Here is a 24,827-nt window from a genome sequence, read left to right as displayed (position 1 = left end):
TCACCTTCTGATTGCCTCGATTTGTACGTCACCACACAGAAACACCCGTCACCAAAGTCCTCACTAATTGTGCCACAAAATTATGCTGCAATACAAATTCAAACCACCGCACGCGTGCCCACACAGATGAAATCTTTCGTTTAGGTTTGTGTTGTTTTCCACGAGCTCACGAGTTGAATGTGACAGAGACGAGAGCGATACCGAGAGAGGAATATCCTTCGACGTTATCCGTTCGACGGTTCGGACGAAACTGAAGTTCCCCAACAGTGCGATGTGACCTTTTCATCAGCTTCGGGCTTGCTGCGATGTTGCAGCTGTTGCAGATGCATTACTTGTTGCATTAGAAGCAACATGTACCGATGTCGCACTGTTGTCGATGGAAAGAGCAGCTGCAAGCGTAAATTTCCTTTAGACAGACAGGGAAAGAATGTTATACAACAGCATGCTATAGTAATAAGGGGTGGTTACAGTGAATTCGGGATTTTCCTGGCTACCCGTTTGGAAAACGATCGGTATAATCGAAAGACTTCATCCAAGTATTTTCTTCCACAGGAATTTACTACATCTTCATCTGTTTTTTTAAACGGGCTTTAGATTCCAACACAGTACACAGTGACGGTACGAAAAACTGAATGTTCTCCTTGCTATAATATAAAATATGAGTATCTAAACATGTAGATGTCTCGTACGCAGGACTGAAATAAAGAAAAAGTAAATGGAAACTAAAAATGACATATCAAGACAACATGAGAGAGTAGTGGCTACAAGATGAAGAATCCATTTATGAGATGATTTAAGTCATATCGAAAAAAAAAACAGTAAAATAATGTGTTAATAGTTAAATTATAGCAAGAGTAACGAGTTTTTTCCCAAATTCCCTTTTGTTTTTGTTAAATAAATTAAAATGCCTACGCTAAAATAGGAACAAACTGAATGAAGTATTTCGCCTGCGCTGGCAGATTGCCAGGAACAATCGGGATTGGCAGTAGCCACACCCTTGTTAAAACGGGGTTCCATCCGCTTTTGTCTCTGTTCGTCTAACTGAAATTTACGCTCACTGTATACCGCTCTCCGTCAATGGCAGTGCGACAACCGGATATGTTGCACCACCCCATGAAGCAATGCATCTGCAACATCTAGTGCAATGGACGCGATACGGTACAAAAGGGCGCACCGATCTCTGGTGGAACTCCAGTTTCTTAGAAATCATCCAAGAAATAGCTTCAGTAGATCTTACACCAACCGTAGTGCTCCAACTTGCACATGCCGTGTGCTTGTTGTATCTGGAAGAGTTTAACAAAGCTCGTGAAGTTGTTGGTGGAGCGGTGCCTATCCGGTGAAGTGCAGCTAGCGCCACGATTGCAAAGATGGCTATTGGATACCATTATATCGTGGATGAAAACAGTGTACCGAAGCTACTATCGGCGCCCCACATCACCAATCAATCGGAACCATTGCAAGCTGATCCACCCCCGAGTGATCTGGTCCAACAAGATTGCTCGGAGCTTGTCGAGCTACAAGCAGCGATCGCGAATTTACGAATCAGATGTTTGGTGCGCATGATTATTGCGTACCTGGTTACTCACGGTGTGTGTTTGTGTGCAAGTGGACAAGCGGCCGAAGATCTATCTTCCTGTTGGAGTGCGGTGTTTCTGCCTGTGATGTGAAGTACTAAACGTTCTGTGTGGTGCGTTTCGTTCTAGGTCTGCTGTCTGATGGCTCAACTGATCCGGAACATATGCTGTGCCCTGATTGCACTCTGCTTAGCCTACTATATAGCTACTGTTTGTAACCCAAATCCCGCGTTGGATGGTTGAATCTAGCCGAGATGTGAAAACACCAGACACTGTGCCTGTGTGAACAGCCAACGGCCGTCCAACATCACTGATACTGACCTATCGGAACCTGCGAACAAGGATACGGATTGTCTATCGCTTTTGGACCTATTGCAAGCAAGCTAACCGTTACATCTTCAATATTAACCTATATACATACATTTAACCGGTACTGGATGTTCTGCGAGGTATTCCAGGGATTCATCCTTATCTTCACCAGTAAAAGCTGGATATTCACACCCAAAGGAAAATGAGAGTGAAAGACGGCTATGGAGAGAACAAAAGAATGATATTCGTTAAACAGAAGGGTGAGAGATATGCATTAACATAACCAGAAATCTATAATTCTATGAAATAACCACCTAAGCTAAACCTAACGAAACCTAAATATCTACCAATTTTTGTTTCGAATTACGAGAGTTCCTTTCCATACTTCACAACAGCTCATTGAAGTAGCTTCCCAGCAGCATACTGTAGGTCTGGGTTGCTCTTTAAATGGCTACAAACACTCGACATACACAGGGTACCGTATTTATTATATCTCACAATGCACAGTTTGACTATTCTGCGGCGCACAACGCAGTTGAGAGTTGTGTGCCATTGTAAGGCATGTTGTGCAACAATGTACATTCGGAGAATAATTGAAGGCGGAAATAACCCACATCCATACTTGGTAAGCTTACACCAACAATGCATAAAACAATGCGAAAAAAGCAATAGAATTAAGGCAGATGAAGAGTTAGATGATAATGGTTTAGGTTAAGAAAACTTACTGACAACCCCTGCTGTTACTGCTGTTCGGGGAAATGGAAAGACATATACTAGTGAGAGTCAGGATTGTAAAACTCCTTCCTGCAGTTAGGAAGGTATTTAACATGGAGTTGATTATGCATAAGATGCAACTCCTGCATGAAGGAGATTAGAAGGATTAGAAGCGACAATATGACGCAAAAGCAAGGGGCTGCGTCTTATTGTTACACCTGGCTGCATGATCTTGTTCCTGAGATGTACGACTCATGCTTCTTATTCGATAGTGAGGAATTTGCAAGCATTGGGACACGTTTGCACAGTTTGTTCAACAGTCTTCTTCATCCTTCTGCAAAGGAGAGAAGCTAGTGACGATTTTCTCCTTTGCATAAGGAGACACAAAGAATTCTCGCATCAAACTGCCAACAGTAACATCTCTTTTTACACTTTTAAACAAAATCAAACAAATAATGTCTAGATTAAGCATTTCCACGAGTGTTGCATGTGGAAAACGATGGAAAACTGTTGACCTTAACATGATGTATGGTGATCTTACTGGGAGAGATCACTGTGCATTGTTACAAGCCCCCCCCCGCACACACGCTCACACACCTGCGATGGTTTCTTCTTGGATGATGATGTGATTTTATACCATCACTTTTAAATCACTCATCAACCGTGTCTCACTTCTCCAACATTACACCAAAATATCCTAAATATGTTAAACTAAATCAAGTTTTAAAATTATGGAAGTGAAGCAGATAGTACAGCTATAAGCCATAGATAGTAGAGTAGCAGTAGCATTCATCTTCTTCGATTGTGAACAGGTACAGGTTGGCGACTGTATGTTTGAACGATAAGGGTAGAATGTTCAGCTAACTAACGCTCCCCAATTCCATCTCCATCACGGGAATATTAAGGGAACTGTGTTAGAAACTGGCATTACATTCTATGGGAAACGGGCGCGATACTAACTATTTTCCAAAAAAATATCCAATCATTCGCAAAAATTACACTTTTCCAATAATAATAATATCCAATAATATCTAATAATAATATGATTCAAAAGTTAAATGTCAAAATTCTTAAAAAACCAAAAAATCAAAAAGGCAAATTAAGAGAAAAAAATATTATTCCAAAATAACAACAACATTTTGAAAACTCCTTAACTCCTTAAATATTAAATCTAAAACATTAATAATTCTGAACAAAATAACGCGCTACTCTTCCACCACTTAACCTATTCGACTCCAAACATAAATCAATCTTATTAAATTAAATCACTAAAAAAGGCTAAATTGGCAAATCACACGCTAACAATATTTCAATATCTAAATACCAAAAACAAATATCATAACTAAAAACATTCAAAGTTATTCAAAAATTATCACATAAAACAATGTGACTGTGCAAAATGCAACATTTCCATACACACTATCAATATTTCAATATTATTCAAGCCAAATATTATAACTAAAAACATTTAAACTTATTCAAAAATGATATGCCCAAACATTATAACTAAAAACATTCCAACTAATTCAAAAATTATTACATAAAACAATCTTACTAGGCAAAGTGTAACGTTTCCACACCAAACCAAACCAATTTCCATTTTATTCAAACCAAATATTATGAAAACTAATTTTCAAAATTCTAAAATTATCGCATAAAACAATTAATAATTAAAACATTAATAATTCTGAACAAAATAACTTAACCTGTTCGACTCCAAACTTAAATCAATCTTATTGAAATTAAATCACTAAAAAAGGCTAAATTGGCAAATCACACGCTATTAACATTTCAATATCTAAATACCAAAAACAAATATCATAACTAAAAACATTCAAAGTTATTTAAAAATTATCGCATAAAACAATGTGACTGTGCAAAGTGCAACATTTCCATACACACTATCAATATTTCAATATTAATCAAACCAAATATTATAACTAAAAACATTCAAACCTATTCAAAAATGACATGCCCAAACATTATAACTAAAAACATTCAAACTTATTCAAAAATGACATGCCCAAACATTATAACTAAAAACATTCAAACTAATTCAAAAATTATCGTATAAAACAATGTTGCTGGGTAAAGTGCAACGTTTCATACCAAACCAAACCAATTTCCATTTTATTCAAACCAAATATTATAACTAAAAACATTCAAACTTATTCAAAAATGACATGCCCAAACATTATAACTAAAAACATTCAGACTAATTAAAAAATTATCGTATAAAACAATGTTGCTGGGTAAAGTGCAACGTTTCATACCAAACCAAACCAATTTCCATTTTATTCAAACCAAATATTATGACTAAAAACGTTCCAACTTATTCAAAAATTATTCCATAAACATAAATAAATGATCGACACTTCCACACACACTAAAAATATTTCAATATTATCCAAACTAAACGTTATAATTAAAAAAAAGCATTTAAAAATAATCAAACACAATAATGTTGAGGTTCAAAGTACTGTTTTTCCTATCTCTCTCTTTCTCTCTCTTCTCGTGCGTTAATAAAGTTACAATACTAGCAAACTAGCAATATACTGCGTCCTTCAATTTCTTTCAAATTATATCACCAATGGCAATGTTGCATGAAGATACAGCTTCACACCAGTTTATTTCAGGACTATTTGTTCCTCTTCGTGCTTTGGACAAGTTCAAATACTAATCCGAAAGTCTTGTGTCGAATCTCATCGGATCTGACTCCGTCATAGTAGAGATACTGACATGATCACATAGATGATCTAAAGTAGATCTTGGTTGAAGTTCGAAGATCGCTTGTAGACATGCGTCGTGAATTGCAGCCATGGATAGAGTTCCTCGGCAACTATTGGAAATCTGATCCGGATGTTCTCATACTTTATTTTAATTCCTATATGTACAAAATTCTGGAGTCAAATTAAAGATAATGACGTTTGTGACTCTCCTCAGTTCAAAATAATATTATAAGGACGATTCGCTTGTTTTGCTATCCAAGCAGCTTAGTTTAGTATTTTTTCGGATGTCTGCATATATTTTTGCATTCGAAAAGCAATGTTTTTCATGAAGAATAAAAGTACGATCTATGAGTTCTAATCGCTATGAGAACTCTAATCGCTCTAACACGAATTTATTTGCTCTCAGGCGTACACACTTTGACGGACTATCTCCATCAGGATGCCGATTACTAGCGATATTCAGACGACAAGCGAAGGTAAATACAAATCAAGCCTCTCCGTCTTTTGCTCCACCTGCGTCCTAAAAATTACTCCAAAACCAGCGTTCTGTCCCCGACCGGTAGGCTTTCCGGGCTCCTTAACTATAATAAGCACACGATCACATCCGACTGTTCTTGCCATCCTAATACCTACTGTTAGCGATCTTAGCCTACACGGTTACTTCTTTGCTTTATTTCCGGATTGTACAACTGACTCCATCATCTGGATGCGTGGGGTTTTGGAAGATAAAGCAACAAGAACCCTAACCTATCACAGACCTTTTGATGAGCGGGAGACGGTTCGAAGCGAGATGTACGAGATGCGACGAATTATATGTAATAGCGAAACAGCAATATCAACAGTACGCAGTCGGGACACAGCGCATGTTCCGGACTACCCAGTTCACCAAACAGCATCACTAGAACGAAACAAACAACAGAGAATATTAGTACTTCACACCACAAGAAGAACACCTCACTCGCACAGGAAGACTTTCATCTCCAAACGCATGTCCGCTTGTACACTCACCACGGGTAATCAGGTTGGAGATGATCTGGCGCATCAGACGTCGCACTTGTAAGGTTGCGATCAGTAGGTACAGATCGTTCAGCTCCCTGGGTGTTTGATTCCCCACATGATTGGGTGCTGGATCACCATGCAGTGATTGCGATTGATTGTTGCTGTGCATGGTTGAGGATGATTTCGGCACGGCAGCTTCATCTGCCTTGGCATTGTAGCCCACAGCCATCTTTCACCTTCTGATTGCCTCGATTTGTACGTCACCACACAGAAACACCCGTCACCAAAGTCCTCACTAATTGTGTCACAAAATTATGCTGCAATACAAATTCAAACCACCGCACGCGTGCCCACACAGATGAAATCTTTCGTTTAGGTTTGTGTTGTTTTCCACGAGCTCACGAGTTGAATGCGACAGAGACGAGAGGAATATCCTTCGACGTTATCCGTTCGACGGTTCGGACGAAACTGAAGTTCAGCAACAGTGCGACGCGCTCTTTTGTACTGTATCGTTCCCCTTGAAGTTGTTTATGCATTACTTGTTGAGTCGGAGCAAAGCATTCCATTATTTCTTCGGGTGCGCACAGTACCAACGGGCGAGAGCATGAAACGGGACTACGGTATAAATGTAATGCAAACGGATAGAGATAACGCACAGCATATTGTGCATGCGTTCCGAAGGCGTGGTTTGCCGTACTGGCGATCCGATCCCAACATTGAGTACACTGCATAAATATGCTACTCTATGCTTCCATGTTGGGAATTTTTGACCTTGTCAGACCTTAAGGGTAATGTTTGTGTGCTGTTTATTTTTATTAAATTCCAATGCATTTGTTTGCATTTCTATTAAAGGATATGTTAGTATACTTAGATTTAATATCTTGTTGCCATTTTAAGCAAACTAGGCAGGTTGTTAAATATGTCAACATATAAAACTAATAATTTATAAAAAATTCTTTGAGGAAGAAGTAAATTAAGCGTATGAAAACTTCCAAACTAAATAATATAAATGAATTAGTATGTAAACAAAGAATTAACTAATAGACAACTGAAATTTTAGACAATTACGGACTAATCTAAACACTAACAAAAAGAGTCATTCAGTCGTCCATCTCCACCAAACCGCCATGTTTATCACCGTTGACTGATACGTTATCAGTTTGACGTATCGCAAATGTAAACAAGGCGTGCGTAAACAACCACACGGAATCGTGTGAAACTGTGCGCCCTGCTGCAAGTATTTGCTGCGATTTTATTTCCCGCCAAACAGTAGCTGAAAAAAAGAATAAGCTCATAAGAAGCGTTTTTATGTGTCAGAATCGATCGATTGTGACGATTCGCTCAGTTATGGTCGACGCTGCACAGCGGATGGTGGGAAAAATCGATACCAGCGATCCCCATCTAGTGGCGTTCTTCTTCAAATTTAACTAAAACACACCAATAATTGACAGAGCTACAACAGAAAAAAAACAGGCAGCTAAGCGTCTTCCAAGACGTGCCCCTCATTGTTTGGTCGCCCCGTACGAGGTGCGTAATTAAAAGGAAAGCTTCCCGCTTTTGTTTGGGTCTCGCCTGCTTGAGGCTTGAGAACAACACCAAAAAAAAAAACCCCCTCACCTAATGTGTATCGACATGCGAGCAACAAGTAAGGAAAAGAAAGAGCCAAAAAGCTGCAAAAAAAAAACACTTGAACGTGCGCATCCAAGGAGAACACGCGATTGGTATTGGGAAAAAGCGCAGCAAAGTGACGACAAGACTTTTTTTTTTAAATTTGGGAAGGAGTGAGAATATCCTGGTGCTGTTGGAAGGTGGAGAACCCCACTCTCTGTTCGGCCGATTGATTTTGGAAACTGATTTCCGTCCACGATGGTGAGAAAAGGGGTCCGCGCATTTGTGTGTGACGGTGGTGGAGATGTTATTATAATTTGATTTCCTATTTCTTGGAGGGATGTGTTTTTTTTTTTGCACGCCAAGAAAAGAGGTTCGTCAAGTGGGAAAAGGCGGACAATCCTTTTGACGACAGATTTCTCGTTCGATCTACTTGCTTGTGGGAACTGAAAAGGGCGCTTCATTCATTTCTCATCGCTACTTCGACACACGCTGCTTCCCTTCGGGTGCTGGAAGCTTTTTTTTGCGCAACAGGGCGCAGCAACAGTGGTCAATAAATGTTGCTATTGTTTTGGTTTGTTTTTTGTTTAGCTCTACACAGGGGGGCGCGTACTTACGCTTAATTACACTGCGTTCGGCGAAAGGAAAGGAACCTAAAATGAAATGAAAACAAACAAAAAATCAACAATAGAAGGAAGACATTGGGCCGCAAAAGGTTGTTTAGCGATCGCGATTTCCCACATTTTCCCACAATAACTCAGTGACAAACTTAGGTTTTGTTTGTTTCATTTTGAGTGAAATGATATTTAGACATTTAAAAAGCCCTTTCTTTGAGGTGCCTGTATAGATATATACGGACTACTAACTTAAGTTAATCCTGAAACTCCTAAGCATTTGTAAATGTTATTAATTTGTGAAATAAAGTTAAAAATAGCTCTTAAAGTATTGCCTAAATATCATTAATAAACTGTACGATTGAGTGAATCCGATTCCGATTCATATAGCTGAATGAATCAATGATTCATGAATCCTCAAAGATTGAAGATTCCTCAAAGGTTCTCTTCCACCGGGAACATAATGTTTGGGTTTGTATTTCTTATCGTTCTGGAAAGCAGAATTATGACACATATTAAATAGGTATCCTCCACGACTCTTGAGTCTGAACTTCCGATTTGAATCTGAGTTCACATAAATGACACTTCCCAAATGATTCATTAAGCACAACACTGCTACAAACAGTAATAAAGCTACGTGAAAACTCGCACAGGATATACCGGTTCATGTAATCAGTTCAGAGAAATGAGTTTTCCACGGTGTGAAAATCAACAAAGTTGAACACATAAGAAAAAGCATCAGACCACTCAATATATTCCTCTCTGTATGGACCTTTTCTTGCATAATGTTCCTAACATTCCATTCCTAATGTAATCAACACGTCCTTGCTGTAGTTTCCATCTTCCAGACAATACCAGAACACCGAAAGGGAACGTCCACACGGGTGCATCGCGTCGCGTCACTACAACGCAACCATTACATATCTATCGCACCAACCCACCCGAAAACCAGACGGGCAATAAAAAACGGTACTTTATTAACGGCCTCGCATGCAGTGACAGGGCCCCGGTTTTGCTAAAGGATGCGGGCTTCACGTGCCCGAAGGGCCGTTGCAAACGCTGCTATATTCCCTTGGGTGTGTGTCGGCAGGGCGATGATGTTTGCGCATGGTTAAAAGTGAGAATAAACGAGAAATCTTTGAAGGACGATCGTTCCACCCTGGACAGCAACCTGGACACGTTAAGATGCGCAAAAATTCTAATCACTAGACACTTCCCTGTAAACCAGCGTTTGGATGGTTGAATGCGGGCTATACAACCACTTGCCGAGGTGTTCGTTTATCGGGAGAGGGAACCAACTGGCAAGTCGATAAAAAAAGGATACAAAATATCCAGCCACAAACTAAACGCCCGGTTAGACCGGTTGCTTTTGTTCGGTGCTATTTTTTCCATCGGAATCCCGGGAAAAACAACCGGTTCAGCAGCACAAAAAGACCTGCTGGCAAGGTGTTTGACGATTGGCACGTGAAAATATGGTAATGAGCGGAAGCCTAACCCTTATCGTGCAAGTGATCGTGCAAGGAGCCCGATAGTCTAGATGTCAGGAGTGTTGTGATGATTATTATGCACCGAGGTAAGAGAAGGAAAAACAAAATTCTACACTACCGACAACTGCTTTCGTTGCGACAAGTTTTCGGTGGATTATAAATCGTTTCTAATAACCTGCCGTACCCGGTGGTCGACCGGTACGTCGTCGGGAAACGTCGCGCGTCAAAGCGAAACAAAAAGGGTATAAAACCTAAAACGGTTTTTTCGGTGCACCAAACTGCCATCTTCGGGGTTGCGCACAGGTGGGAAAATAGCAAAAACTTAAGACCCGCTGATTGCGCACCAGGTTCCTTTATTGGGGAACCAAAGCAAAAAAAGGGCAATCCGGTTGAATGTCACTTGCCCAAACCAACCCAAACCAGGTGTATCACCGCAAGGGATCTCAGCAATCTTATGCAGGTGCGAGATTCCAGCGTCTTTTCCCCCTTCGGGGTTGCTTATGATCACTATTAAATGTTTGTTAATTTTGAAGCAACCAATCGTCTACGGGGACGAGATGTGATGGGATGCGAGAAAACTGTGCCGGTGCGTATGCACGCGGCAATGAATTGACAGATTTATTCCTCATGGGAACAATCACGTTCCCGACTCGCTCGGCTAAGGTATGCTAAGCAAGATTCATTTTTTTTTTTAATGTAATTTATATTCCCGATTTGACGAAAGGTTATACCGATCATGCAAAGCAGCTTGTGCTTCCCCTTTGCCGTGCGTGCGAAAGAATACAATCGAAAGGTGGATTGATTATTATTTATTGCCTCGCGGTGACAACGGTTTTGCATGCGTTTCGTGCACTGTCATCTGCGATTGATTTTATTCAAATGATTTGCATCCATCATTATCCTTTGCCGTGTGATTGCCGGCTCACGCAGGTTGCCGGTGTGCACCGGGTGTGAGGTGTGACGATGGAAATAGCGTGAGAAGCAAGATTTTCCCGCCACAGGTACGTTGCACATGACGCAACCCGAAAGGGTGTATAAAAATGCAAAGTTAGTCTAATTTAGAAGGGAGATTTCGAGTCGGCAGTATCCAAAAAAAAAAAAATAGCGAATTGTAAAATAAATTGGCCAAAGTCTCATAAATATCTGACTAGCAAAAAAAAAGGTTCAAATAAGCCTTTTATCATAACTGCTGGGACGAGAAGCGATGAGTAGCAAATTAATAAACCAACAAATCGCAAAGATACGGTCACAAATATTAACATTAACCGGGTAAATGGAATTTTTGCGAGAGCGTCACCCATATTTTGGGTGACACGGACCGATGGGAACATTTCGCGCTATTAAAATATCTTTCGTTCCTAACAAATCACACAAAAAGGACCTGTTTTAAATCCTCTAGTGTCTCCTAATCCGTATTTTCTTAAACATATTTACCAACCTGTATAATCGCCGTTCATTGCTATATAAAAATCCTTTCCAATCGTGCACTTCATGGTAAATAAGCGCCAAAAGTGTTGTAATATTTTGTTGACATCTAAAAAAAAACAAGCAGTTCGTGTCAATGTTTAATATTATCTAAACGAAACGATACACTTACCAGCAAAAGGCATCAGTGTGTAGGAATGGTGCTGGAAGGAAAAACAGAATCCTCACACAATCGTGCATCTGTATCTTCAGCCATGGTCGAAGGGTCGTGGTGGCTTTTTTTCCCTAAACGCCAAGTGCCCCAGCAGTACCGGTCGATTAGGTTTTCTTCGTTGAGTGTTTTTGCTCTGCCCTACGCAGCAAGGAAATGCACGTGTTCATGCGTCGGACGCGGTAGGAACGACGGAGCGGGAGCAAAAGGGAACGGAAATGCGAGAAAAGCATGACAAGCCTCATATTCACCCCACCAACACACATCCCTTTTGCGCTTACACAGCGACAATTGGGGGAGGGTTACGGTGGCTAGTGCTGGAGAACGAAATAGTTATTACATACAAATGCATTATCATCATCGTCGACGGGGAAAAACGAAACAGAACCAACAACAACACAAAAAATGCCGAGGAAAAAGCACGCTAAGCACCGCTGGTTATTGAAATTGAATCAGAATTCATCAACACCATATGGTCCAGAAAACGGTCCCCGTGCGTGTGTTTGTGTTTGTGTGCCTCGCTCGCGAATGGGAACAAGGGGAACTGAAGGACTGCACGGCAAAACCCTTTGTCCCGCCAAGTAGAGGGACTCCGTAACACGAAACGAAACCTAAAACGATAGGAGAGCACACAAAAAAAATCGGATAAATATCTGTTATTATTTTATTTCATTCCCTCTCCCTCCTCCACCCGCCAGTTTTCCCCCTTGTTCTGGGGGTTTGTTTTTAGTTTCGTTTCGTTTTTTTTCCATGAGCTCTTAAACCACTACCTACCCACGCATCGCGCCATGACCGGGACCATCGTAAAGAATTAGTCCAAATGTCCGATTAGGTTGGTTCCGATTGCGCTGATGTGTCCCGCTCCCTTTTTATCCGGTAGTAATCGGTACCCCGGGTTTGGGTTTGCGTGAGCAGCACCAACCATCGAGGCATTAATTGGTCAGCGATCGTTTGCAGGTGTTCGCGTCCCGTGGATGCGATGTCCAAAGTCTGATCCTTCCGATAATGTGACACTTCCCCCCGGTTTGCATTTGGTGGTGCCGTGACCAGGAACAAAGGGGCATCTGCAACCGATGAAGATTCATTAATCATCTTCCAATATAGATCGTCAAACATGATAGCAGAAGCTGCAGTTTGCCGTGAAATTAACTACCAAAACAAGACAGGAATAAACATATTAACTTACCCATCCACTTATCAAAGGCATTATGTATTCCCAGTCAGTAAACAATTGCAATCGATACCGTCACCGCTCGGTATTCGGGTGAGTGTTACGGCCCACTCAACTGTTGGGAGGTGTTTTTTTTCTGCGGTTGAAACTCGGAACGAGTGTCCAAGCCCGCATACAGGAACGCAAAATGGTCGTCTCCCTGGGGGGGGGGGAGTTGTGTTAAAAACCACCCTCTCTCCCGGTTGCTGTGTGCGAATCGCCCAACAAATCGTGGGAACGCTTTAAGGACCAGCGACCAGAGCTTCCTGCAAGTTTCAGCTCCAACACTGCCAGTTGATTACTATTATCATCGCCCCCGTTAGACGACCTCAAAAACCAAAAAAGCAAGCCAATCCGGAAAATCCCCTAGAGGGTTCCGCTGATTTTTCGTTTGTTGGTAGTGCTTTTTAGGGGCAGCCCCGCGTTCAATATTCCTTCTTTGCATCACTTTGTCTTCTTTGATGAGGTTGATTAACCCTTTTTTTTTCCCTGCTTCACACACTCAACACCAGCAAATGAACATCAAATGGGCGCATGTTGTTTTTTTTTCTCACTCCTGCGTCCTTTTCTCGCGCCCGCTTGGGTTGCCATTTCCGCTCGGGTTGGTGGGTAGTGGGCCGGTGCGGAGCGTTGAATTACATTAATTAATTCATATGCGCACTTGCACGTGCGCGAAAACGGGAGCTATTGTTGCGCGATGGCGTGGCGCGGTGAGAAACCCGCCAGTGCGGCTAAATAGTTTTGTCCATGTCGGCACGGGATGATTCCCACAGGACACCCAGCGTACCCCTTTCATTTTGCGCGTGCTCCTTCCTGGCCGTGTTTTGACGTTTCCAGACTCGCCACGGTTTGCCTTTTGACGCATAAGCGTACAGGATGGGCGTGCGCGTATGGTGATTGTCAATCGTCATCGTCGCCCGCATCATTTGAGCTGGATTTTTTATATGTTTTCCTCCGTCGAAGCAAGGTCGAAGGGTACACAATGCTGTGTTGTAGCTCTCCTGCACAAACCGAGACACCATCGCTTGAGGGCCCTGGATCATCGGCCACTTAATGCATCGTACCGTACACAGCAACTTCACGCCTCAAAATCTCGGTACGATTTTCTTTTCCTTTTCTCGCTCTTCCGTGGGACAAAGCGATGCTTCTACGTTCTTCTCGACACCCTGCCGGGTGCAGACGGTGCACGAGAGCACCCGCATCCAGACGACACATTGAACGCTAACGCCTACTTCAAGTGGCCCGACGCTCAAGTGTACCGCTGCAGTGCACCGGAGTGGTATTGCACTTGATGAGATTTACGGCTCGACAAACTTTCGGTGTCAAATACCAATTCCTTGTCCATTCTCCGTAGTGTCCGTATCTGGTTTGCCTCCCCGTAGTGTGCATCTGGAAAATCAACATCAGGAAAAAAAAGGAGTATTAGCCTTACATCATCGCTATCGATTATTGGGTGTTGGGAAGGCTTGAAGAATGCAACACAACAAAAGGCACGACCCAAGCTTTATCTAGCCTTTATCCGAGAGCTGCCCGATAGGGGTTGTTCTGCGGGCGCGTGACCCCACGGGTAACCTAGGTCATGATTCAGGTGTCAACGGCCCCACAATACTTGGCCCCTGTGAGTCACCCGAGATATGAGTTCCCGGATCGGATCGGTTATCGCATGATTTTATTGAACGATAGCAGCGTACACGTCGAGCAGCTTCAGGTGGCGAAGGGAACAGCCGGTGTGTGTAAAGATCGATAAACGATGGGCGCATCACAAAGAATGTTACACAATGGCGGCAAGTTGATATTGGTAATCAGCGTAACCTCCTATGATGCGATCCACCAATCGAGCCGGTTTTAATTATATTTCTGCAAATGAGCAGTTGAAAGGAACTTCAGCTTGAAAGCTCGCTGCAGAGAATCTTCGTAATGAATAATAAATCCACACGGTATCTCTCCCCCACGACACGACTCAAACATCAATCGATTCCGACGACATGAAGTCATCTTCATCACAAAGGTAGAGAGATTGAGCAAAATTAATCGAATGAAATCGTTCGATAGCGATATCAATTCTCAGCCCCGGGGATTAAAACATCTCTTCCCTATCTCACACTGTTTGTGCATTCACCGTGCAAAGCATCAGTTGCAAAATAAAGTACACCGCGAACAGCGCAAATCCTTCGCCTAATGACACGTAATCAAATGGCGCATTCCCTCCCACAAAAGGCACCAACAGCCAACTCGTTCGAGATTGCCCGTATCATCTTCAAAAAAAATTGAATGCGGGAAATCGGATACGGGAATAATAAGAGCGATCGGGTACGGTACAAATTTATGCGACCGTCGCAACGGATTGTGTTGTAGCGGCGTTTTATTTGCCATCCATACCACCGCACAAAAAGGGCGTATTAATGCCAAGAATCGCATACCGGGCGCCGTTACGTCCGCAGTTGCGAGGTGCGGGAGTGGAAAATTAATATGACAACGCTCGCTTACATCGTGGCCCGCCAACGCCGGAAGTGAGTGGAAAGTGCGAGCAGGAGCGAGTGTTTGATTCGCTTCCGGGGTAAGTTTACAAGACCGAGAGTGTTGCGAGAGAGCAACAGGGAGGTAACCAAAAAAAAAAACAACATAATTTTACATCAAGAATCAGGAAGAGGCAAAGCAAAACACCATCGTCTCATGGATTGGAGATTGTATTTATATAATTTTTTCCCATTCTTCCATACCTCTGCAGCCTCTTTAGGCATCAACAGTTTGGCCGATGAAGATATGCAAAAATCCCCTTCCTGGGCTGAGATGCGTCGCCATTCTCGCACGTGAGATGAACGATTTTGCAAAAAAAAACGAACAAGAGAAAAAGAAAGAAAGAGAGGGAGAGAGAGAGAGAGAGAGAGAGAGAGAGAGAGAGAGAAAGAGATTGAAAAAAAAAGCAAAACTCACCAACAAGACGGTGGGTGGTGGAAAAACCGTGGAAGCGCACTGAAAATGCCATAATTCATGCAATTTGAATACATCTCACAGTCTGATGGAAATTTTGAATGAAAATATGCTTATTAGAGCACATTTCGGTTCACGGCTAGGGAAACGGTTTTGCCTCTTCTCGTCTCGTTTTGTTGCTACTTCTCTGATCCCCGATTGTTGTTCGGTTTGTCACCAACAAAGAACCACAGAAAAGCGAAGAAAGGAAACGGCAATATTCCATATCAATACGTATCGGTTGGTGCCGTGACCAGGAGCACGATAACATTTCAGTTGCGTTTCGGGTCAGGTGCGCGACGAATCATTTAGATGCTCCAAAAATATACTTACTGGCGATGAGTGAGCTCGTCTATCAACCTTCTCCACTCCAAATGAAGCGAAACTGTTAAAAGCCAATGACAAGATAACAGCTATTTCCCTCGCCCAATTCGGGTTTTGCGTTTGCTAATTTGCAAAATAAATTCTCCGCAAACCTGGTTGGCGTCGACGACTAATTCCAGAGATCCATCGCGCTATCTCGTACGATGTGTGACAGATACTGGAGATTGTAAGGTTTCTTTTTCAGTGGCCTAACTTTGTCCAACGTCACCCCCGCCCGTGAGTGTTGACGAGCGAAATACGGTACACCCAACACAGCACAGCACAGGGAGTTTTGCAAAACCCCGATATGAATCATTGCGCATTGGCCAGGCCGGAGGAGTAGAAACCGTCCCGTTCTCTACTAGCGACGCTTCCGATTGTATTCGAATGGCCATAAATTATGCCAGCCCGTTCCCGCCAGCACATATTGTCACGCAGGAAGCTCGGTAGTGAACATTTGCATAAGAGTGCACAGCCGCCCGGGGGGGGGTGAAAGTTGGTGAGCGGGATGCGGGAGTTTTTTGAAGATTCCAAACCATCCGTACGCGGATCACCCGAGCAGGATAGGAGCATCCGGCTCCAAGTTTAAATCCAGTTAACTGGAACGTCCGCATTGCGGGCAGCAGCGCAAGCGACGGGTTGGGTGGTGCGAGCAGAGACATCACCAGCTTCCGGCTAGGGTACGCCGTGTCGCAACTTCGGTGTGGCAATATGTCAAGCGAGATCAACTTACCAACCCGACAACTTCGAAGTTCCGCTGTCCCCCCCAAAACCCGGAAGGATTCACATAAATAAAATAGCATTTTGCAATTAAAAACTTTGTCCGGCACTCGGGCACGGCCCGGCTGCCGTTCTCGGTGTGGACCGGTGGTCGATGCGTGGAGTGAGGTTTGCCCACTATTTCACCGCAATGCAAGTACCACTGTCCAATTGGCACCAACAACCTGCCACACAATGAGCCATGGGTAACGGGCCAACCGTTAAAAAAGCGGAGTATGGGTAATGAATAGTAGGATTAAAAGGTTACCCCGCCCCGCCATCATTTCAGGATCCCTGCACATCCTGCACATCAGTAGGCAGTGAAGCGTGCAAAAACAGTAGCTCGGTAAGTAGTAATAAAATAAATCAAATCATGATTTTGCACGAAAGGGTTTTTGGGCCCGTTTGCACATCTCGCCCGGGGGCGTTAAAGAGACAGAGAGAGAGAGCGAGCAGAATTGTGTGAAGTCAGTTGAACGTACATGGGCGGATGGATTATGGGTTTTACGGCTTTCACCGCAGGTTGATCGAACTCTACCTTCCGTAACGAGCCGGAGAAGTCGTTAAATTCGTCCATCGGCAAACAACAGGCTTCATCACACAAGCGTGGAGTCAACGCAGAGCTCGTCAAACCGCGAACTGTTTGGCTCAGTGTCGCGCCATTACTAACCGTCACATTGTATCTCCGGGCCGCGTAAAACTATCAACATAATACCACAATACAGAAGCAAACCCTATGCACGCGAAGAATGCAACACAACACTGACAGGTTAATGCACCAACACCTCAGTAGCACAATATCTTCGCCAGGAACGCTTCAATATTTTCCTTTCCTTGATGCGGAATTCGCCCGCACACGAAGAAGGAAATCAGCTTTGCCGAATGTCACCGCGGGTGGTGGGCTGACGTTTTTGTGGGCCTGCAGTAGATACGGGGGCCCTTGCGGAAGCGAACGTAGCCAACGGGAAAGCGTAGTTTGTCGCCAAATGTCCCCGGGACCGTGGTGCGCTTCGCGATCCAATAATTTTGTAATTTATTGATGCTGTTTTGCATAATTTTTCAATTGCTCGGCGATGGTGTAAGGGTCGTCGCTATTCGCCCGAATGTCAAACGGGCAAAAAAGGTAGCCGTTTCTTTTCTTTTTCTGTGTTTTTTTTTTGTTGTGTAGAATTGGTTCCACCGTACGGATAAAGGTCGAAGCAAAGCGTTAACTCTTGTGTGTAAGTGTAGAAGCTTTTATCCTAAAAAAAAGAATAAAAAGATCATCCTAAAATATACGTAAATAAGGTTAGAAATTTAAAATACAATATCCACTATGTCTAAACCTATCACGAACTCCTTGTGCCGGGAAATTCCAGGAAGAATTCCACACCCTCCAAAAGGAGAGACATTCACAAGGGTTCACACCACCAGAAGGAATTTGATTAAACCAAAGCTGAGATGATTTTAGCACGAAACAACAACCAAAAAAAAAAACAGACTTCCCAGAAGTCCCAGCAAAAAAAAAACAAAACGGCATCCGATTATGCTATTACGCTTCCGGGCATGGGTGGCCGGAGGACCGGAGTTTATCGCAATATTGACACCTCGCGCACACGGAATGCCTTCATCTGCTTCCTGGTTAAGCATTACGACACAACATGGCGGAACGTTAGGCGCGTAATTGATTTTCATTTCCTGCTGTACATTGTGCCGAAACAGGTTTATGATGGTGGGTATTATTTTCTTTTGTTTTAATAAAATCATATCCACCAAAGCTGCTTTACGGTGTCACCGATACACGGTTAAGTATTCTTTACGGCTTTTTTTTTTGTTGTTGTAAGAATACAGTACAGGAAGGTTTTTCTTTTCTTCAATATCGAAACGGATGATTTTTCTCGCTCTCTCAAATAAACATTCCTTTGCATAATGTGTGACTGTAATGGGTTCGCTCTGCGCTGATGTGAAACTCCGAGCAGACTGAAAGATATCCTGAAGGAATTGAATTCTTTATGCGGCACAGTTTCATCCCTAAACCGGCTACCCTTTTTCCAGAAGAAACAATCAAACACCGTTTCCTTGCTCGGCAGTGACAGTAATAGTGACCTCAGCCCGGGATGGCATGAAATACCGGCCACAACTCAACCAGCAAAAAGGGACAGAAGCACATCTCATTTGCATCGGTTAATTTATTGCCCAACGTTGGAGGACATCCGTGGCAAACGGACACCGACCAGTGGCCCGTCCGACACACCGGTGCACTAATGAACATGTTAACAGTAGTCCGACCCAAAACCCCCAGGATAATTGAGCCGCGGCTAACCGGGCAAACCGCACCCCGACCGTCCGCGGGCTGGCGGATGGTAAGAGCAGCGGAAGGAATTCTTCCGCTTTTCCGCTTTTCCAAAATTTATTTCCCACCACGCTTACCATTTGCCGGTCCGGGGTGTTGTAAAATAAAAGGAACAAATTATTTTTAATTGCCAACGCTGTTAGTTACGTCGTTGGATGCCGGTCCGCGTGTCCGATGGCATCCGAGAATGGAAACGGTATTTAACAAAGAACCAACGAAACGAAAAAAAAAAACAACAACCTCTAGTGACGGATCACTCTCTCTCTATTGCAGACCCGGTTTTTCCTGGAAAAGCGCGTACGCGCTTCCGTTTTGTCAACGTTGTCTTGGTTTTGTTTTTTTTTTTTTGGCCAGAGTTAGAAAAAAAGGGGTAACTCAAACAGTGGCAGAGCTGCAAATGAGGCAAATAAATTTCAATAAAAGGACGTTGGCTGTGCGATGAAAACTCTCGTCGGCGAGCGCACACACACACACACACAAAGGGAAACAAAAGGGAACGCTGTAAAGATGTCCCATTAGAAGAGGAAATTATGATCCTTTAACGGTACCGGACACGTTTGATTTTTTTGGTTTTTACATGGTCTCTACCTTCTTTTATGATTCCGGTTTTTTACTGCGGTTTCTACTTGCACACTTGGAATTCTTATCAGTTGTCTCGCCGGTTGTCGTTTTGAAGCCCGCAGCCCGAAGTCAATCATGTGCGAAAACGCATAAAATTCACAACCGAAGTATCGATTTTTAAACTTCTGCCGGGCATAGTCCTAAACCACAACACTGCGAAACCCCAAAACCGGGCGTCGGTCAACCACTTTTAGCGTGTGTTTTTATGGATCAAACTTCGCGTCCAGCAAAACTCAACCACAGGCACAACCATAAAACCCAATCATATATCACATGTCGTAAAAAAAAATCTAACACGATTATCCTTCTGCCAAAAAGATGCGCTGCCGTCTGTGGATTATTGTTTTCTCGACGGATTTTAGTAGCTTCAGACGGGACAACCGGGTTAAAGTTAGTTTTAACGGTTCCGGATGTGCACATGCCAACAGACGGGTAGCAAATTCGAACCAAAAATGTGACTAGTTCTTGCTGAACAATGGTACCAACTCTAGTGAGGCTCTGTTTGAGCAAAACTATAAGCCTACCACACGCATGAATTTAATTCCCAATTTCCCAATATTTGACCTATAAATTCTAACCGAGTATTGACCCCAAAAATTTTGACTTTCTACAACTTTGCCGACATTGAACTGTTTTACGACGATCAACTTCAATAAAATGCCCTTAAATGCAAAAAATCGATACACCACAAATCGATTTTCATCCCCCCTTGCGGTTGATTCTTTAGGTATAGTTTTCTATTACTTTAAGGCTTCAGCCCGGCAACTACACCATTACCACGAACTTTACATCCCACCACCAACAAACACATGCCGATGTAATGCCAGCAAATGTATGGCAAAATATCAATTAATTTCGATTGATTATTCATCACTCCGCAGTGAGTGATTGCTTCCAGGGACAGTCCCAGCCAACCGTTTGGGAAGAGCGACCATGGCAAAATGGCACCGTACAGCACCCGAATCTAATGTCTTTGCACATTAATCATACCCGGATCGATGATGATGATGATGATTGGATGTAATGGTTCGCGAGAGCAGGAACGATAAGCGCCCGAAGGCTCGCTACTTCCAATCGAGGTGCAGTTTGATGGGGTGATTAGGTCAGAAAACGCTATCGATAACTCACCCAGTGGATATTCAGTTCATTACAGTCACCTAAAATGAAAATTAACAAATCATATTAGTGCTGCTTGGTAAAATTGGTAAAAGAAAGTTAAATAAAAATAAAACCAACTTGTATGAAGTATATAATAACCCCACGTTTAGATAAAGCCGGAATTTTGTAAAATATCAATAAAACGTAAGATCGCAAATAGGTTTCCCGGTATACATCAAAACTAATAAATTCGTTTAAAACCCAGGCCTTTCGACACGGTTATAATACCAACTGCACACCATTTGTACGTCGTTCCGTCACCCGCTGGCCAATTGATTTGAATCATTTTCCTCCCCACGTTCGGCACTCTCGTGACACACACGCGTCAACCCAAATAAAAACCATCCAAGGCACTTATTCAAGTGTTCTTTTTTGTTCCGTATTTCTTTTTTTTTTGTTGTTGAAAAATTACACCCAATTTCGATGATAAAGCGCATTTTCATGTCTCCTGTCCCGATGATCGCTACCAGCACCGCGTCGCGAGCCCCACACACAACACCGCATCATACCGTGGTGCGATATTTTATGATTATGAATTGTGTTTTATTTCACCATCGTCGCCAACCTGTTAATATATCTATTCATTTATTATCATTTTTTTATTTGTGAGCGCCCCTTGCGAACGGGGATGGTGGCGCGAAAAACCAGCCACTCGAACACACCCAAGGGCGGGAAGTGGAAGTAGGAAAGCTTTCCAGCTGGAAAATCCCTCTCCCCCCGCTCCGGCGTTGTGTGCGATTTTCTTTGTTGACTTACAATACGTTCGCGTATCGGCCGTACCGTTACAGAGAATGGATTGCTTCCTTCTAGTACAGATATTTTTACACTTCCTTCTCCTTTTCCAAGCTTGTTCGACTTTTTTTTTTGCAACCCCAGAGAAGGTGTGCACAAACCGATCATCGAGTACGGTAGATAAATAGAAATAAATTATGTTTGCACTGCAATTTCTCCAATCGCACCACGCGCTCGTCGTTTTGTTTACAAAAACGATTTTTTGTTGTTGTTGCTTCCCTCGCAGAGTTTTTCTTTTCTGGCACGGCAAAGAAAAAACCATTTTCAGTCCCTTATGCGTGTGGCACCCAGAACCTGCCAATCCACTGAATGGGCTTCATTTTTTAACTGGCCCAAGAAATAAGTCAAACACTGGCCAAACCGATGACGATTTGTCTTGGTCTGCTTGATGTTTGGCAAATTAAATTACCGAACGCATGCATTCTCGGTGTTTCCCCTATTCCTCCCTCTCTGGCAATAGTAAAACGGGAGATTTTGCGAACCGTTCTAATCCATCATAACGAAAACACGTTCGCTAAATATCGAGAGCCAGTGCAAGCAACGTAAATAAAACGAATCTCAACATTTTTCTTCCGACGAGTGGGAGAAAAACATAAAAAAGGAAAAAAATCGTATAAAGGCCATAACGGGGGGTGCGCTATTTTTTTTATTCTGCACGAACGGAAACATTTTTAAATTTCATCCGATCAATCTTTTTGTTTGTGTGTACGCGGCGATAGAATAAAGAAAAACTTATGATTCAAACAGCAAAACCCTCTTCAGGGGCCCTGTTGAGGAAGGTGGAATAATAGCATTTGTTGTTTTTTTTTTCAACTTTACACACACACAAACAGCAAGGGTTACATTCTTTTGTTATCTCTGCACTACCCAAACACGATAAAACGAGCTACGCAAAGTATCAATTTCTCAAAGAAATGAGTAAATATTGATCGTACACTTATGCCAAAACAGCGGCACGGGAAATGCTTGGCCACAAGCCAATAAACATAATCGTATGAGCAGAAATAATCGTCCAGCTTTATCAAGCGGTGCGGAAAGGTTCAATTACTAAGCAAATTAGAAGTACTTATCGGGGATTATATTGCGATGGATCGATGTGGGAGCGCATCGTTCCACTCGGCAGGTAGCTGAGCCTCTAAAAAGGCAAGAAATATAAAGCATACCTTCTGGATGCTTCCTTTCTTAAGCTTTTGTTTCTTAAAGGTGTTATAAGTAGAAAGTGCCCTCTGAAGGATGGGACGCTTAGCAGGTAGCTTTTGCTTTGGCCTTTTTTTACATTGCTTAACCTAAAAGGAAAACAAACATGAATGATTGGTAGAAACGGTATGTGAAATGGTACTTACCCGGCACGTGCCATCAGCATAACACAGACAGGTAGAAACATAACGAAATGTTATTGGAAATATAACAAGGGCGAAGGACAACATAATACAGAGCGTCACCATCCACTGGAATAAATATTCCTCTTTCGGATGGTCAGCATGGGTAGCATTGTCATGAATACCGGCACGAATTACAAACTTTCCCGTACGTCGCCTAGGATGTGGTGCCATTGTGTTCTTCCACCATTGCAGTACACATTTCTAACAACGACCTCGATTGACTTCACAGCATCAGCACGGTGTATGGCTGTGGTATGGTGCGTGAGGGGAGATGGACAGTAACGCCAACGTTTGCCGTTCTGTAGCCGGATGATTAATTGCCCGGTGTGATCCATCATCATCGTGCGCGATGACGTCGGAAAGAACGTTCCGGTTTGTGCAATGTCTGTCATGCTACGTGCTATATGTTCCCCATCTACACGAGCCACGATGCGCATAAATCCTTACAAACGATTAAAAGATGAATTTTCACCACGACGTACCACCGGTGGTGGCTTAGCAACCTGAAGTCTATCTATTTCGCATCGTTCGTTTCTTTTGCCGAATCTCGGACCGGACATCCTCCTGGCAGCACATTACACGGGGGGCCAAACATTTGAATACCGGCCATTAATTGCACCCAGGAGATTTGGTGTGCGTTTAAGCTGTCCAGGAACCGTCACTCGATGTGTGTATGCGTGTACGGTATCACATTTCCCATTCGGTTCCGTATCCTGATGCATAAAGATTGATGAAAATTGATAAAAGCTGCCAATGCACCATCGGTGCACTTTTCGATAGGTTGTCCCGTCCGCAATTTTAACGTCTCTCGCAGACGGAGATGAATTTTGCAATCACCACGAACCGATGCACTTTTGGATGACGTCCTGGCAACAGAGGACGCGACGGGGAATATTATAGCCCAGCTATGACGAGTCTGTAATGACGATGATGGAGTAAAATTAGATTACGCTCGCACACGGCTTTTTGTCTGCTATACCGAGGCGGCATTGCGATTTGATTCAAAAACAGCATTTCGGCAAGGGAAGAGCGAGTCCGGGACCGGGGTATGTAATTGGTGCAATCTACAGGATGTGCCCAAACCCCCCAACTCTACCCCAACTGTTGTCTTTCGGTATCGGTTTACGACAGATTCTTGTTTGCTGCTGCATCTTTGCCCAGTAAAGCCGGAAACTATAATTTGATTTGGCATCGAGTTTTGCAAACCGATTGCACAGAATGCCGGATATGTGGTTCTGTAATCTGATCACCTTTGGGGAGGGAGAATATGATTGTTTTCGATTTGCAGTAAAATCCAGCCACTTGCGTTTTAGTGAGGGACCAAATCTCGGCAAGTCATCGCAAACCCTGAAAGCGGCAGAAGGAAATGCATGTAAATTGTTACGTCGTATTCCTACTCGCTTTATAGCCGGCATTACCATTGCACATGGATGTTATAATAAAGTTGCAGTATAATTTCACTAAACTTACACAATAGTTACACTAAAAATGCTATTTATCGCCGAGTTTGCAAAACGGAACTGACAGCTGTCATTTCGATGTTTGTTGTTTGTAAACAAATCGTTCTTTT

The 24,827-nt window shown here is 42.9% G+C and overlaps 1 protein-coding gene across 1 annotated transcript; it reads right to left on the bottom strand.

The window, feature by feature from the left end:
- Positions 1-5,829: 5,829 nt before the first annotated feature.
- LOC128307332 (uncharacterized) lies at positions 5,830-6,594 on the bottom strand. The gene is made up of 2 exons (XM_053045113.1): positions 6,335-6,594; positions 5,830-6,224 (listed from the first exon to the last, which is right to left on the bottom strand). The coding sequence occupies exons 1-2, from the start codon at positions 6,552-6,554 to the stop codon at positions 6,136-6,138; spliced, it is 309 nt and encodes a 102-aa protein (XP_052901073.1). The 5' UTR covers positions 6,555-6,594; the 3' UTR covers positions 5,830-6,135.
- Positions 6,595-24,827: the final 18,233 nt, after the last annotated feature.

This window comes from Anopheles moucheti, chromosome X (genome assembly GCF_943734755.1).
Source record: "Anopheles moucheti chromosome X, idAnoMoucSN_F20_07, whole genome shotgun sequence".
In the NCBI taxonomy this organism is placed as follows: Eukaryota; Metazoa; Arthropoda; class Insecta; order Diptera; family Culicidae; genus Anopheles; species Anopheles moucheti.
This window is presented reverse-complemented; position numbering and strand designations above follow the sequence as displayed.

What these genes read in the sequence shown, in the direction of transcription:
- LOC128307332 (XM_053045113.1), bottom strand. Translation starts at nt 6,554, where the DNA reads ATGGCTGTGGGCTACAATGCCAAGGCAGATGAAGCTGCCGTGCCGAAA. An exon ending in CTCCAACCTGATTACCCGTG is followed by an intron (nt 6,225 to 6,334) that starts GTGAGTGTACAA and finishes GTTTCGTTCTAG; the next exon opens with TGATGCTGTTTGGTGAACTG.